At 35.0% G+C, this 16,728-nt stretch overlaps 1 protein-coding gene across 1 annotated transcript; it reads right to left on the reverse strand.

The window, feature by feature from the left end:
- Window positions 1-2,408: 2,408 nt before the first annotated feature.
- LOC144970093 (uncharacterized) lies at window positions 2,409-15,172 on the reverse strand. The gene is made up of 8 exons (XM_078909315.1): window positions 14,342-15,172; window positions 13,521-13,629; window positions 12,887-13,030; window positions 10,849-11,010; window positions 9,844-9,929; window positions 8,897-9,020; window positions 7,437-7,586; window positions 2,409-3,490 (listed from the first exon to the last, which is right to left on the reverse strand). Exons 1-8 carry the CDS (start codon window positions 14,767-14,769, stop codon window positions 3,383-3,385), a joined length of 1,311 nt encoding a protein of 436 aa, XP_078765441.1. The 5' UTR covers window positions 14,770-15,172; the 3' UTR covers window positions 2,409-3,382.
- Window positions 15,173-16,728: the final 1,556 nt, after the last annotated feature.

The raw sequence follows: 16,728 nt of genomic DNA on the forward strand, positions 1-16,728 counted from the left end.
ACAAAATTCGAGATGTACCAATACGGCCAACAATTCACTTTACAATATGATAATCAACCCATGCTATTTTTGGAATCGACACAGAAGCTCAATGCAAACCTAATGCTCTGGCTATTACTTATTCAACTGTACTCAGGATAGAGTAAATAAAAGGATCAAAGAACCACATAGCTGACTCCCTAAGCCGTCACGTGGAAGATTCTGAACAACTCAATAATAACGAACACTGAACAACACTGGACACTTAACTACCCATAGCCTAACTCTGATGAATTAAAATGTACTATTATTCTTTTGGCTAAGTATGTGTTAACGTGTTATTGTGTGAGGCAATTCTGTTGATTTTATTAAAGTATTTCTGCTTTAACGGGGATTTATACTTACCTTCTCAACCTATCTATCCTTATATTACGTGCCAATAATCTACCACTGCTTCTACTACCTATTTCTTTAAACGTAAAAATGTTCTTACTATCTGCCAAGTTGTCAGGAACTTTAACCCGACTACAACAGGGTAAAAATGGCACCAGACAACTTATGTCTTTGGAGAAACTATCTGACTCCTATTTGTCTATTCCTATTTGTCACTTCTCCTACATAGACGCAACAATGTGCCCAGTTTAACATTGTTGGAATGGACAATACATATTTGGCGTAATTTTGTTGAGATTTCCAACAGAGCCCATAAGGAATTGGGTTATCAAACCTTCAAATAAGTACAGGTCGTCTTGGAATGTAGATATAAATATAGTCTTAGATATTTCTTGATATTTTTGTTTTTGACCCTCATCTTGGCAAAAACTCTCAAAACTGGGATCTTGCAATGTGATGTTACCAAAAAAAATTTCAGACAGAGACAAACAATGCTACTGGTGGCCAGTTGACCCGGTGAGACAGTACGGTGAGAGGTTATGAGGAAAAAGCATTTTCAAATGACTCAACTATGCACTGCTCAGAGCGGGTCTCAAACCCTGGACCTTCCAATCTAAAGGCGAGAGTCATACCACTAGACCACATAGCCACAAGGCGATGATAATGTTTATGCTCTAAAACATTGGTCACATAGACTTCAATCGGGATGGATAGTCCAACTAATGTCAAATTATGGTAAACTAAGGACCATTTTAAAAAGCGTTAAAATTCTGGCATTGGGAGGAAAGGATGAGAAAAATATCAATATCATGGTTTAACTCGTAAAAATATAATTTAAATATAATAAGAGTATATCAAATTAATGTCTGTGGACAATATATAAAATATAAACATTTTAAAAAGCGTTAGAATTCTGGCATTGCAAGGAAAGGATGAAAAAAATATCCTTTTCATGATTTAACTCGTAAAAATATACTTTAAATATAACAAGAGTATATCAAATTTAATTTCTGTGGACAATGAGATCAATGACGTCAGATTTTTAACATTCCATTAAATGCAACCCATCACCTCAAATATTTATTAATGTTGGGACGATTTAGATTGTGAAATAGTGAAATAATAGGAATAAATATGAGACTCATGTCAACATTTTTTGTTTATAATGAAGGAAGAATATATATTTTTGAGGAGTTAAAAAAAGGTAAATGAATGTCAAATCTGGTAATTTTAGCATCAGATTCACTATCCGTTATCTGGTTCATCTCAACATTATACTGGATTGAGGAGGTGGGTCATAAATATTATTTGCTTGTTTATAAAGGGTTTTACGGCACTTGCAACACATTAAAGCCACATCAGTGCCAGTGAATAGGAAGAAATTGGGATAGTGAAAAAGAAATACATATTTACAATTAAAAGCACATAAGGAAAAGTAAGACAAAGGGGAATGGTCCATTTAGAGAACAGGTGTAGATTCAAAGAACATATTTTCATTGTGCCTTATTTGAGATCACCTAAAAGTCTCATCCAGACACAAGCACAGGTTCCCACCAGGAATGATACACTCAAATGCTTGCATTACACATTCAAAATAACAAATATAATAATATATAACAGAGAGCTGATTTACAAGGGAAAAAATATCACTTCCCAAAGAAAAAAGCTATACATTTGACTATTTCCCTCTCAACCTAGAACACCGACAAGGACCAAGACAAAACCAAGCAATCCTATTCCAAGACAAAGACAGAAAGCAACTTAAAAAAAAACAGATATAGGGGGATAGAAGACACAGCAAGTGACCTCCTTCCAACCATAGGAGGTCAAAAGACCCCACCCAGAGTCACAAATATTTTTCATAAGGATATAAGTATCATTAGATATGCATCTTGTTTGATAAGACAACAAGAATATATATTATATATATTATGTATATATATATATATATATATATATATATATATATATATATATATATATATATATATATATATATATATATATATATATACTCAACTGCTTCCCTTACAGACTCGTAGCAAAGGTTTCCAGCTAAAGCTTAGCAAAAACAAATCATCTTGTTATGAGACAAGGGCAGAAGGTCGTATAGAAAAATAATGCAATAGAACTGTAATGTAAGACATAAAAAAGAACCTACGAGCAGCCATTTGATGAAAATGAAAAGCTATGATAAGCCATTTGATGAAAATGAAAAGATATGATATCGGACTAGAGTACTTATTCTTTACACTGTAAATAATAACAGTTTTAATAAACTGTTTTAAAAAGTTTAATGTAAAATAGAAATCCTACAGCAGGAATTGTGAATGAAATGGATGATTTCTTGTTTTGAAAATATTAGTTTAGAAAAGTTTTGATTGATAGCAAAAATACATTAAAATTATGAAAACAACATTGAAGGCTCCATCAGAAAATGTCCCCTATTATAAATCCCCAAATTTGTTTTGCTACATTTAAGCGAGATGTGTATCAATGTATTGCTCTCGTATTCCTCTAAAGCCAATAGGCCCATGGAGATGGAGTTTATACCGGTTTCTATAGCGTGAAACAGATAAGAGCAATTGCTTGCTATCATTTGGATAGGACTCTAGTCTATTGTAAAGTACTTTCCACAAGATTTAACAGTCCCAGCTACGCAATCACTGCTGGATGGACAGGGAGTCAGAAAAAAACTTGACTGCAACTGGGATCGATCACGGTCCCTTTGCGAGTACTCTACCAACTGAGCTTTTGGGGCCCCCAATGTATTTGCTCATTTGTTGAAAATTATTAGGTCTGTAGTTATAAACATATAAAACAGGAGATATTATATTATATAAGAAATTCAATCTCATCGTTAAAAGACTCCAAAAAAAACTCACTGAATTAATCATAAGACTTTTGTAAAACTTATAATTACATTAGCTAGTTTGAAAAATATTTTGTCACTTAGAATTGGTCTTGTTAGAATCAAGTTTGTCTCCCAAATATTTTTTGAGTGCTCTTTTTAAGTCACGGGTCTCTCATTTTGTTTCATTTGGTCCAGAACGTTCTTTGTAATGGCTGCCCCTTGTTTTAGGACCTTGTCAGGAAGAGCTGATGCCAAGTGAGAGACCTGAAAATTAATGAAATAAAATAATAATGATGTTTACCGTTGTTTAGGTAAAAGCTGACGTGTACAAGTATGACGACCAAATTATTAAGGTCTCATTGAAGTGATGGCAGACCTGGCTACTACTATGAAAATATATTGTAGAATTAAGAAATGTTGCTCTGTAGATAAAGATTAGTATCTTTAATTCGATAGAAAATGTTGAAAAAACATTTTAGTGCCAATCACAAAGTTTTTGAAGCAATTTTCAATTTTTTGCTGGGACATGTTTTTGTTTGTTTTTAAGGGTTTTACGGCGCTTGCAACACATTTAGGTCAACTCAGTGCCAGTAATAAAGAAAAAATGGGATAGTCAAAAGTCCTAGAATTACAATTAAAGCATCCAAGAATAAGGCAGAGAAAGGGGAATTGGTTCAAATAGGGAACAGATGTAGGTTCCAAGAGCACACTATCAGTGTACTTAGTTTGAGATCACTAAATGTCTCATCCAGACATAAGCGCAGGTTCCCGCCAAGAGGAACACACTTAATTGTTTACAAATCATACATATGTAAAAGGAAAAATAACACAGTGCATAACAGAGTGATGATTTACATGGAAAAAAATATCATCTCACAAAACTAACTATACATTTGACTGTTTCCCTCCTAGCCAGGGTATCAGGGCCAGGACAAAACCAAGTAATCTCATTCCAAGACAAAACAGAATGCATGTTGGAAAACAGATATTGGGGGATATAAGACACAGTATGTACCTCCCTGCCCACTATGGGAGGTCAGGAACCCCACCCAGTTTGCTGGGACAAATTGGGCGTTTATGATAATATAGTTGTATAAAGAACTTATTTTATTTTTTCTCTTTGAAAACTACACATTTTTAGAATTATAATTAGGCAGGTCTGAGATGGAAATACTTTCAAAATAACAAGGTTAAACAGTTCATTGTTGTGTTTGGTTATACCTGCAAATATGTTCATAAAGGCAAAGGTATATCATGTTTCTAGTTACATTTTAAAAACCTAGATTTCAAGCGACAAATATTTCTTGTCCATGATTGATTCCGACAAATAAAATTGTATAGAGAGTATGTGAAACAAATTGTAAAAGGTTACGTCAAAAAAGTATACATGAAATTTTAATAATTTTTTACTAAAGACTTGGGATACAACTCTCTTTCTTTATTTATTACTCTTCTTCTCATTTTACATTAGTCAGGCTAAGTATAAAGTCGATGTAAATATCAAGGGGGGGAAAAGAGAAAATAAAAATCATAGTATTCTCTGGATAACAAAAGTTTGTAATGCATTTTAAAGATCTCAAAATTGCTCAATAGCTTGATGCCAGCATAATCCTTTCATTAGCTTAACATATTTGGAAGAAAATAAAAGAGGTGACTGTCAACATTTAGATTCAATTAAGATGACAACTAGTCTTCTCGCTACAAATTGAATGCTTTCATCAAGTAAAAAGGTTGGTATCATTAACAAAAATAATAATCTTGAGCAGAATCCACCACTAAAACTTTGCCAATTTGGCATTATTGATATCTTTAAAATTGGCGCTTTTTAATAATATATTATAGTATGGGAAAATTAGGCTTACATTTTGACTTTTTTTTGTTAATCAAATCATTTAATGTAATTTGTTTAATAGACAAAATAACATAATTTACCCTTGGTGAAGTGAGATATGAGTTTGTATTGGACATGACATATATAAGTGCTTGATATGTAGTTAGCTGGATAAAAAAAAGAATGCGCCATATCAATATTTTTTTAAGTTACTGCTCTATGCTGGAATGATTGAACCAAAGGTTGATGTCACATCCCAGTCACCAATTAATGACACTGTGTGCCAAAATAAAACATTAAAAAAAAGATCTAGTCACGATAAAAATGTCCTGTTAAATAGGCCTTGCCAAACTGGTATTTTAGAAACATCGATGAAAAATGCCATTTAACTACCAAATGGGCGCCCTTTGCTCATTGTACTTTGTACAGTCCTGCAAAACATGTGTGGCAGCCTGCTTCCCCTCTCCACATTTACAAATGTCTGTTTCTCCGATCTTAAACACTTTGAACATGTGGCATCGGGGACGGTTATGTCCGAAGCAAAGTCTGAAAATGGCAACTTGATCTTGTCTTTTGAGATGTTTTATGTGCTAGCAAATCTAACTACTGCTTTCACTTGGAAATAAGTTGGTGCAGATGAAATATCTTATGTCGCAATTAACACAGACAGGAATGAGAACCACCATGTAGATAATGTGGCCAATAAAACAACCAAAAAAAAATTTTTTTTAATGAATATCTGCTCTCTATAGAGAAATGTTAAGACTAAGACTAAATCGGTTGAATTATTGTTGGCATACACAACAAACAAATCTCGTGTGTGACCTATCATGAAATAAGTTAGCCCTTCACAATTGAAAGGTTAAACTTACTAGAAAAGGTTCAAAGATAAGCTGTGTTTTAAATAACAAAGAAATATAATGCAGATATTACACAAGAAATTCATGCCTTATGAATTAAGCATTCTGATTAAGAAGAAAACACACCAGACTTGTTAAGATATAATGATGCTGTACGGCCTTTGTATAAGTATTGATTCATTACTATATTAAGAGATATCGAACATAAGAAGGGGGTGTGTATTGGAGGAAAGAATGTAACAAATCTGAGGTATGCAGATGATACGGTTCTACTGGCAGAATCTGAACATGAACTACAAGAATTACTGGATGTTGTAGTCAGGAGTAGTGAAAATATGGACTGGAACTGAATATATCTAAAACAGAATGTATGACGGTATCTAAAAATAATAACCCACCAGCCTGTGTAATAACAAGCAGAGGACAAACAATACAACAAGTTGAATGTTTCAAATATTTAGGCTTCAATGTAACATCCAATGGAAAATCAGATTGTGAAATAAAGAAAAGAATAGGTATGGCGAAGAATGCATTCAACCAGCTGCATACAATTATGAAAAACAGGAATATTAGTATGAAAACAAAAATCAAAGTCCTGGATTGCTATGTACTGTCTGTGCTGCTATATGGTTGTGAGAGCTGGACCATAAACAAGACCATGGTTAAAAGACTGGAGGCAGTGGAAATGTGGTTTTACAGAAGAATGATGAGGGTGTCATGGGTGGAAAGGAAAAGAAATGAAGAAATTTTAGAAATGGCAAACAGAAAAAGATCACTGATAACAAAAATCATCAAACGCCAAATGGAATTTTTAGGACACGTTATCCGCCACCCTGGTTTGGAAGTACTCGCCTTGACTGGAAAGATGAATGGAAAAAGAATAAGAGGAAGACAAAGAATAACGTATTTGAAAGGGATAAGAACTTGGACAGATGAAGCTGAGAAAGGTGGCGCTGCTTTAATAGAATTGGCAAGAGATAGATCACTTGGCGGAAGATGACCTCCGACGTCTGCTTCAGATATGGAACTACATGAGATGAGACTATATTTAGTTGGAATCATCTGAGATCATTTTGCCAAGAAGGAAAAAATAACAAAATATTTGAATGCATTTCAATCCATTCACTCTTGTCCATTTATTACAAATACCTTAATTTATTTGATTGATCAGATGCAACATAAATTGTAACAAGCAACAAGACTATCAGCAATTTTATAGATCCTATTGCGTACAAAAATATCTCTTCATTCCCACGAAACTATGATATTAACACAGCAGAATTTGCATACACAATATGCCTTCACAAACATACAACGTTGAACAATATCATGCATCAGGAAGACAAGAGAGCTTTTTTTCCCCCATTCCCACAAGACAAGAAATTAGAATGCATGGCAGGATGATAATGTAACAGCATTAAACCACTATCAATTTATATTCATAAGTTTAGTGAGCATGAACAACAGAGTATTCCACAAGGAAGAGGAAGAAGAAGAGGTAGAATTTTTAAAATGTTACCAATTCTTTGGGACTCATTTCATCTGCGTTTTGGGGTAAACTTGAGCGAGGGATGCTTCCTCCTTTAAAAATTTCCTCCAAGACGACTTTATAGTTGTTGACATTCATCACTTGTCCTGACACAGCCAATGTAGGGACCGCATTGAATGCCTTGAGACAGTAGTACAAAAAGGAAATTTAAAAAAAAAAAAAATAAATCTATCTAAAACAAATAAATCAAACTTAAAAAAAAAAAAAAAAAAAAAAGAAAAAAATTATTGAAGACGTTGAGTATCAACCTCAGAGACAAATGATTTAGAAATTTTGAGAAATCCAGTCTTCATGATGTGCAGCAATGTTGAATTTGATAAGAAATCCAATAACCAGTGTGAGCGTTAAGGAATAGTTTTATCAAACACTTGATATAAAAGTAAATGGGCATAAATAGATATAACAATCTTTAGCTATTAAAGTAGTAAGTAGTCCTTCAGAGCTATTGGACCTATGGAGAAGGAGGCTATCCCAATTTCTATAGTGTGAAACGGACAATAGCAATTGCTTGCAACCCTTTTGGGTAGGAAATAGTCTATCGCAAAGTACTCTCCACCAGATCTAACAGATCCAGCTACTCAATCAAAGCTGGGTGGATAGGGGAGTCAGAAAAAAAACAAAAAACCTTTGCTGCACTCAAGATTGATCTCAGCCCCTATGCATTGCAGTGAGTGCTCTACCCACTGAGCTCTGGGACCCCCTTTAGCTACTAACACATAGAACAAAAAGTAAGGTTTAGTGGAGAAGATTAAGGAGAGAGCACAGGTAGATCTTAGCGGTGTTCTATCAAGTGGCTTTGTGGTTTAATGATATGACACTCGTCTTGTGAGCCGTAGGTCAAAGGTTTGAATTTTGTTACAGTCAGCACAAAGTTGAGTCCTTGAAAAAGAATCTTTACCCATATCTTTTTCATCATATTCAGGTGTAGAATAAGTACCTGGCCATTCACAGTTTGGGATCCTCTGTAAAGCTCTTTGAACACATTTGTAGATATTCAGCAATACAATTCATTTGATGTTTTTTATCAGTGTGTTCCAAATCAAAGTCTCATTCTGACACTGGAACAACATTCCGACCAAAAGGTTTTTATGTGCATGTATATATTTTGTTTCAAACAATCGCACAGGAATTCTATTGCAAGATAAATAAAATGTTATCTCACACAGATGAAAAAACTAACTACCCCCCCCCCCCCAAAAAAAAAAAATTAAAAAAACAAAACAAAACAAAAAAAAAAAACAAAATTAAAAAAATAAAAAAAAACCCACAAACTCTAACTGCAATCCTTACAACAAGCAAGGGGTGCACAAAACAAAGCCAACTCATTCCATGATGACAGGAAGAGAAAGCCACACAGAAAGGTATAAAGTTGTATAGATAGGTATCCAACCAGCAGCCAGTATGAAACTCCTGCATGTTCCTATTCCTACCTGATGAAACCATCCAGTAGGAATGAATAAGATCTCCCCCGGGTTCTGCTCCACCTCGACAAATTTAATCTTGCTGACCAGTTCTTGCTCCATCTTATTTCTGGGTCGATGAGCATCCAATGGGCTGTAATAAAAAATATATTAAAATTATGCCCTTTCGCAATGGCACCATAAGATCCCATCGCCTAGGCATTCCATGAAGGAATACAGATAATCCATCAAACAGGATGTCGGATGTCAACAGGAATCACCCATGTTGCTCAATGTGAGCAAATTGGGGGTTAATAATCTTGCCCAAGGATAAAAATGAAAGTGCTTGAACTAGGGCTCAAAACCGGGACCTTATGGGTCACAGTGCAATGCCTTAACCACTCAGCCACTTCGGCCCCCTGTAATAGATGGTGGAAAGCAATTAAAGAAAATGTATAAATATCTAAGAACTAAACTGTTACCCTTTCAAAACAGATATTTATGGTAATGATATAGATACAATAAATAAATGATAAATTAAAAGATATTTTAAAAAACAGATAAAATATTTCCACACACAAAAAAGAGGTGACTGTCAACATTAGATTCAATTAAGATAACAACTAGTCTTCTCGTAACTAACTGAATGAAAAAACTTAGCTTTCATCAAGTAGAAAGGTTAGTAACATTAACAAAAATAATCATCTTGAGCAGAATCCACTACTAAAACGCTCCCAATTTGGCATTATTAATATCTTTAAAATGCTATAATATAATATGGGAAAATTAGGCTTGCATTTTGGCTTTTTTTTATCAAATCGTTTAATGTAATTTGTTCCATAGACAAAATAACATAATTTACCCTTGGTAATTTCATGGTCAATGTGAGTAACAATTGCTTCATTAAATTCCCTAGCACATCATAGCAGACGCAAATTTACATTTCTCACAATGCAAGTCAGGGGATCTACACTTACCTATTATATTTATGGCAATCCATGGGAAAACCACATTTTCCAATATGATCTATCGACAACAGATGGTCCTGTCCAGGTGGTACCAGCTAAGATAGATTAAAAAAAAAAAAAAAAGAAGATAAATCAGAAAAATAAAATTTTACAATTCCAAAACAAATAATCTCATTAATCTTAGAGTGATGTGAATGATATCTAATAAACACAATAATAAGAAAAAGAGTGGAGAATGAAATGCAAAACATCCCATACAGCTATTAAAGTCTATTCATCACTGATGATTCTCTTTGATACACCCGACAACAATGTATGTAAGTTAAGTAGTCCATCAGAGCCATTAGGCACATCGAGCCGGAGTTAATCCCAGTTTCTATACCATTAAAGAGATAATAGCAACTGCTTTCTTCCTTTGGATAGGACACTAGTCTCTCCCAAAGTACTTTCCACCAGATCTAACAGACCCAGCTACCCAATCACTGGTGGTGGACAGGGGGGTCGAAAAAAAAATCTCAACCTCCACCAGGATCAATCTTGGTCCCTTTGTGTGTGAAGCGAGGGCTCTACGAACTGAGCTATCAGGACCCTAGACAAGAATTTAGCAGGGATATTAATCCAAACTTCAGTAAAAGCTTGAAAGAAAGCTTTAAGATTTACCATTGGAATTTGCAGTTTTATTTCTATCGTATCGTGTCATCATTTAAGAGCTAATAGGTTTTAAAAATCTTTAAATGCTCTTTGAAACATGCTCAAAGCTCTTTACAAAGGGTCCCTGGGCAACAGCAACACTTAACATGTAGGACGTGATATGGCGCCTATTAGGTGATATTACAATTTTCGGACAGAGACAACGCTGTTAATGGCCAGGTACTTGTTTTATACCTGAGTACAGTGACAGAATGTGAGTAAAGAGTCTTTTCCAAGGACTCATCTATTTCCTGATCGAGGCTCGAACCCAGGACCTTCCGATCCGAAAAGCGAGTGTCATACCACAAGACCACATAGCCTCACCTTCCAAAGTTTCTTCCCAGAGATAACCCCATTCGTGCCGGTCCAATTGTAGGGATCGATGTGCAAGGTTGACCTGGAATTGGCAGTTCCCCACAACAACATACAATCCCACGGTTGGATCTCTTGCGGGAATAGGGTGAAGAAATTGTCTGCTGTGTATATCTGAAATTTTTTTTTAATGAGGGAGGTGAAAGTGAATGTAAAATAGATATTACTCACAACTGTAGCCTCAACGTAACATGCTTCATCAGCTAAAACAATAATAGATTTGGTCGGTCAGAGACCAAATAGTTGGAAATTATGTAAAACGCTGCTCTTGCATTGTGCACTTGGGTAAGTTATTTTATCCATAATATCTCACTCCATTCAAGTGAGAATGACGATCTAGCTATAGACAGTGTCAAGTGTTGTAAGGCATTTGTACCCCCCCCCCCCCCAAAAAAAAAAAAGAAAAAAAAGAAAAGATGAATATGCAGTTACTAATACTGCACAATATCAAAAATAGGTTCTATACATCTAGCAGGGAGGATGACTGAAGCAATTGGGGGGAGGGAGGGGGAGTCCAGATGACCAAGTGGATAAGTCATTGCATTTATACTAGGAAGACGCTTCTTCTAGCCCAGCTGTCGGCATCTGCTTGAACAAGAAATTAGCCCCTTTTGATCACTTTACAACTCTGCAGTGTGGTAAATTCCTGGGTTATATTGGTCTTTTTTTTTTCAAGACAGACTGTATATGTATTGAATTTCCCATTATGATTGATAAAGGAAGTTTTTGTTTTTAAATTGTGTATATTTGTAAAGCGCATTGAAATAAATGGTAAAATGGTGAATAAGATATATTGGTGAAATGATTTATAGGCAGGGACTAGGTGAAGTTTAAGAGAATCATAGAGGACAGTTGTTTGTTTGCTTTTAAGGGTTTTACGATGCTTGCGACACATATAGGTCATATAAGCGTCAGTGAAATGAAGAAAATGGAAGCCCAAATATTCTAGATTTACAATCAAAACATCCAAGAAAAAGTAAGACAAAGAGGAATTGGTTGAAAGAGGGGACAAATGTAGATTCCAAGAGCATATCATCAATGCATTTAGTTTGAGATCACCTTAAAGTCTCATCCAGACACCAGCACAGGATCCCACTAAGAGGAACACACTCAAATGTTTACAGAATACATAACTAAGAATACATAACAGAGAGATGATTTAGAACAAATCATAAGTTAATCATAATAGTACATAACAGAGAGATGATTTACAAGGAAAATAATATCATCTCCCAAACCTAAAACTATACATTTGACTGCTTCCCTCCCAGTCAAGAACTCCAGTCAGGTCAGGGGCGAAACTAAGTAATCCCATTCCAAGACAAAGACAGAAAGCAACTTGGAAGACAATATAAGGGGATAAAAGACACAGCGTGACCTCAAAGGACCTAGCCCAGGAGGAGGACAGTTGAGAAGGAAAGAGACGAAATGGGGTTTGCATCCGGAAAGGCAACCTTTACTAATGCATCCAACAGGACAGCCTGGAGAAGATGTGCTCAGTCCTTTCCTCCACAAGGAGAGATGGGAGTAACAAGCAATGATTGTTAGGGACTTAGGAGAGGGTTGGTATATAAAAAATAAAGATGACTTCTTAATTTTGTAAAAAAGTGAGCTTTTATATAGCGCAATATCTACTAAACATGCTCAAAGCACTTTACAAGGGGTCCCTGGCCAACAGCAACATTTGACATGTAGGACGGTACATGACATCTGTTAGGCGATATTACAATTTTTTCGGACAGAGACAACACTGTTAATGGCCAGGTACTCATTTTACACCTGAGTACAGTCAGAGAATGTGAGTAAAGAGCCTTCTCCAAGGATTCAACTATGCACTGAGCGGGACTCGAAACCAGGACCTTCCAATCCAAAAGTGAGTGCCATACCACTAGACCACATAGCCGCCTTTATTTGGTGTATGAACCTCATTCCAGATCAGTATTTACTATGATTCTCAAAATACTTCCAAGAAAGATGTATAAAAACTTACTGAATCCGACACTTGCTCTCTTAATTCTGGTCGTTGCAATAAAAACAATTCATCTTGTAGATACGTCCATGACCTTTCTCTGCTTTCTTCAATATGTGACAAGTATAGGCTGAGAGGAAGGGCAAGTGTTTCTTTAAAATCATTCTGGACACAAAGATGACAAACAATTGAACTAATACTGAGTCCACTACTACCGCTGCAACAACTCGTATTTTGTCAAATTAACAACTACCACTATTAAAACCAGCACTACTATACTACTACTACCACTACCACTACTACTACTACTACTACCACGACTACTACTACTACTACTACCACGACTACTACTACTACTACTACTACTACTACTACTACTACTACTACTACTACTACTACTACTACTACTACTACTACTACTACTACTACTACTACTACTACTACTACTACTACTACTACATCTATTACTACAACTACTACTACTACTTTAACTACTACTACTACTACTATTACTACTTCTACTAATCTACTAAATCTACCGCTGCAACTAGAACAGAGGCTGTTACTGGATACTGTTGATTCATTCTATCCCATGAAAAAGAAATCTGCACTGTCTATAAAGTACATGGAATAAATACAGAAAAGCCAAGCTTACATCCACTGCTTGCATCGCCACTTTACTATCTCCATACTTTTTTGTGAAAAATTCCTTCGTCCAATTAAAGGCAGGCCACTTGGTGACAACATCAGTTATAATGACAGGCCTTTACATTTGGTGTGGGTGAAGGGCATGTGAAAAGGACAAAACATGTTATTAGCCAAGTTTTTAAAAAAACCAAAACAATATTTTTTTTAAAAAAACAACAACAAACAAACAATAACAACTGAAGGAATCATTTCAATGTGATTACGAAATACAATATTCGGATTTCCGCCAATTACAACAATTACTTCAGATAATCAAAATAAAATAAACAGATTAGTGGGTAAGAGATGGTCAAGAAAACATATCCATCCAAAATAAGATGGAGGAATTGAAAATGGATTAGCCATACTTTCAGACAAAAGAGTAGTAACATTGTCCCATCAATCCCTTGACTGGAACCCACAATAATGGATGCTAAAATCAGACATAAAGGTATTCACACTTAAGAAGCACAGACATCACCTGGAATGTTGCAAAGAGGAATCACGGTAACGGGAATTGTGATGGACCAATGCTCCTCAATGAGCGAAGAGGAATTCAAAACAAATGTATAAACAAACAAACAAACAAACAAAAAAGCCTGAGATGATGGTAGCGTTAATGAGCAGCTAAAAAAATTAATAAGTAAAATGACGGTTTTTAAAGAGAGCAAACTTAGAATGATGCTTAGTCTTCAAGATTTCATTTCTCTTTGGTTTGGTTTGCAGCAAGTTTGGAGAAAATAGAGGAAAAAGTGCTTGGTTAAATCAAACGAAAACAGCAGTACATACCATTTTCCATCGTACACATCCCTAAACTCCTGTAAGGAAAGGTGGCTCCTTTTGTCTACTCCGTGATTATTGAAAGGGTATGAATATTTCCTCATCGCAATGTTTCTTTCTTCAGACAGCAAATGATGATCTAGAGTATATGACTTCTTCAGAACGGAATGTGGGGAACGTTTAATTGCCTTCTCAGAGCCTGTATCTATATCGATTTTAATATTTCTCATGTAAGGTGCGGTTTCATTGTCTTCCTCGCTCAACAAATATGGAAATGTATAGAGAAAAAAGCTCGCAACTGTAAGCACCATCAAAGTTATCATGCTCGCAAACATGAATGAAGAAATATTTACAGGCTGAGCTGAAGCCTCTTTGTTCCAATTACCATTGTCATTGTTGTTCTTTGAAATTTTAATAAAATCTCTTTTCCTCCGCATTGTGAGATTTTTTCAATACAGTCTAGTCAACAAATATTGAAAATATTTCATTAGCGACGAGATTTCCCTCGAAATGCAACACAAGCATATGATGAATTACTCCAGACAACCAATTGTACCGAAATGGTCGTGGCTGTTGTTAGGATTCCATTTGCCAGAATTGTATCTCTACCGAGAGTTAAGTAAGTTCCGACTCAGGCGCTAATTGTTGGCAACACTTTGTTGGCATCAAATGGTTGGTTGATGGATTCAACATGAATTGACCTGTTTTGATCGATTTCCAATAATTCTTTTCTCCCTTCTGAGAATGGATCAAATGCCTCACTATAGAAATAAAATCGTTATGTTGGGTCTAATGGACCGGGCTGTTTGTTGACTGCTATTATTGATTTTTCGAAGAGAGTTAATACCCTTGCCTTGAGTCTGAAACATAACTAGTAGTAGTTTCCCTTACGCTCATACCCATTATTGTACTGCCAATTTGGCATATTTATTGCCAAATTCTTCAAGATAATAAGATAATAGGTGTCTTTACTCTCTCTCTCTCTCTCTCTTTCTCTCTCTCTCTCTCTCTCTCTCTCTCTCTCTCTCTCTCTCTCTCTCTCTCTCTCTCTCTCTCTCTCTCTCTCTCTCTCTCTCTCTCTCTCTCTCTCTCTCTCTCTCTCTCTCTCTCTCTCTCTCTCTCTCTCTCTCTCTCTTTTTTTTTTCTTGCTCCAATCTGCAACCGTTTGATTAAATTAAATGTCAGAAAGAAAAAAAAAAATAATATCATTTATAACCAAAAATCAACCTTAATCGTCTGGAGATGCATGCAACATCCAAGTGAGAATAGATCGCTCTACTACTACTACTACTACTACTACTACTACTACTACTACTACTACTACTACTACTACTACTACTTCTACTACTACTACTACTACTACTACTACTACTACTACTACTACTACTACTACTACTACTACTACTACTAATAATAATATAATAATAATAATAATAATAATAATACTGCTGCTGCTGCTGCTGCTGCTATAATATAATAATAATAATAATAATAATAATAATAATAATAATAATAATAATAATAATAATAATAATAATAATAATAATGATGATGATGTTGATGATGATGATGATGTTGATGATGATGGTGATAATGATGATGATGATGATAATAATAATCATGATGATGATGATGATGATGATGATGATGATGATGATGATAATATAATAATAATAATATAATAATAATAATAATAATAATAATAATAATAATAATAATAATAATAATAATAATAATAATAATAATAATAATAATAATAATAATAATAATAATAATAATAATATAATATAATAATAATAATAATAATAATAATAATAATAATAATAATAATAATAATAATAATATAATTTCTATCGATTTACCATGCTCAGAGTGCTTCATTTACTCCCCCATCAAGCCAGACAGAACCATATTTTTATTTCATTCAGTACAAATCGTCTGTTAAGCGTCATTTTGTGTGCTTACACTTTTATAATAGTCGCCACTGCCTGAAGCCAGGTACTCATTCGAGCGGGGTAGGTAAAAGTGCCTTACCCAAGTACACAACTATGGGAGCAGAATGCTCCAAGGTTACTGTCACCCATCTGGTCACTGACCATGCTTAACATTGCATGAGGTTTGTGAGAAGATGAGACACCGCAACGCTGAGCCACCAAGTCAAACATCATCATCATCGTCCTCATCACCATCCTTCTTGCGATGGAATCTGCATTTCATTAGTTTTATGGACCGCGGTATTTTGACAGATGGTATTCAAAAATGAATACGACAAAAACAGTTGCACTGCATTTCATCTTAACAACAGGGAATCAAAACGAAAACTGATGATCAAGATTGATGACACAACACTACCAACTGATCAAAATCCAAAATACCTCGGAGTGACACTGGATAGA

Source organism: Berghia stephanieae, chromosome 4 (assembly GCF_034508935.2).
Source record: "Berghia stephanieae isolate SIO BIC M18660-M18661 chromosome 4, UCSD_Bste_1.3, whole genome shotgun sequence".
Classification (NCBI taxonomy): Eukaryota; Metazoa; Mollusca; class Gastropoda; order Nudibranchia; family Aeolidiidae; genus Berghia; species Berghia stephanieae.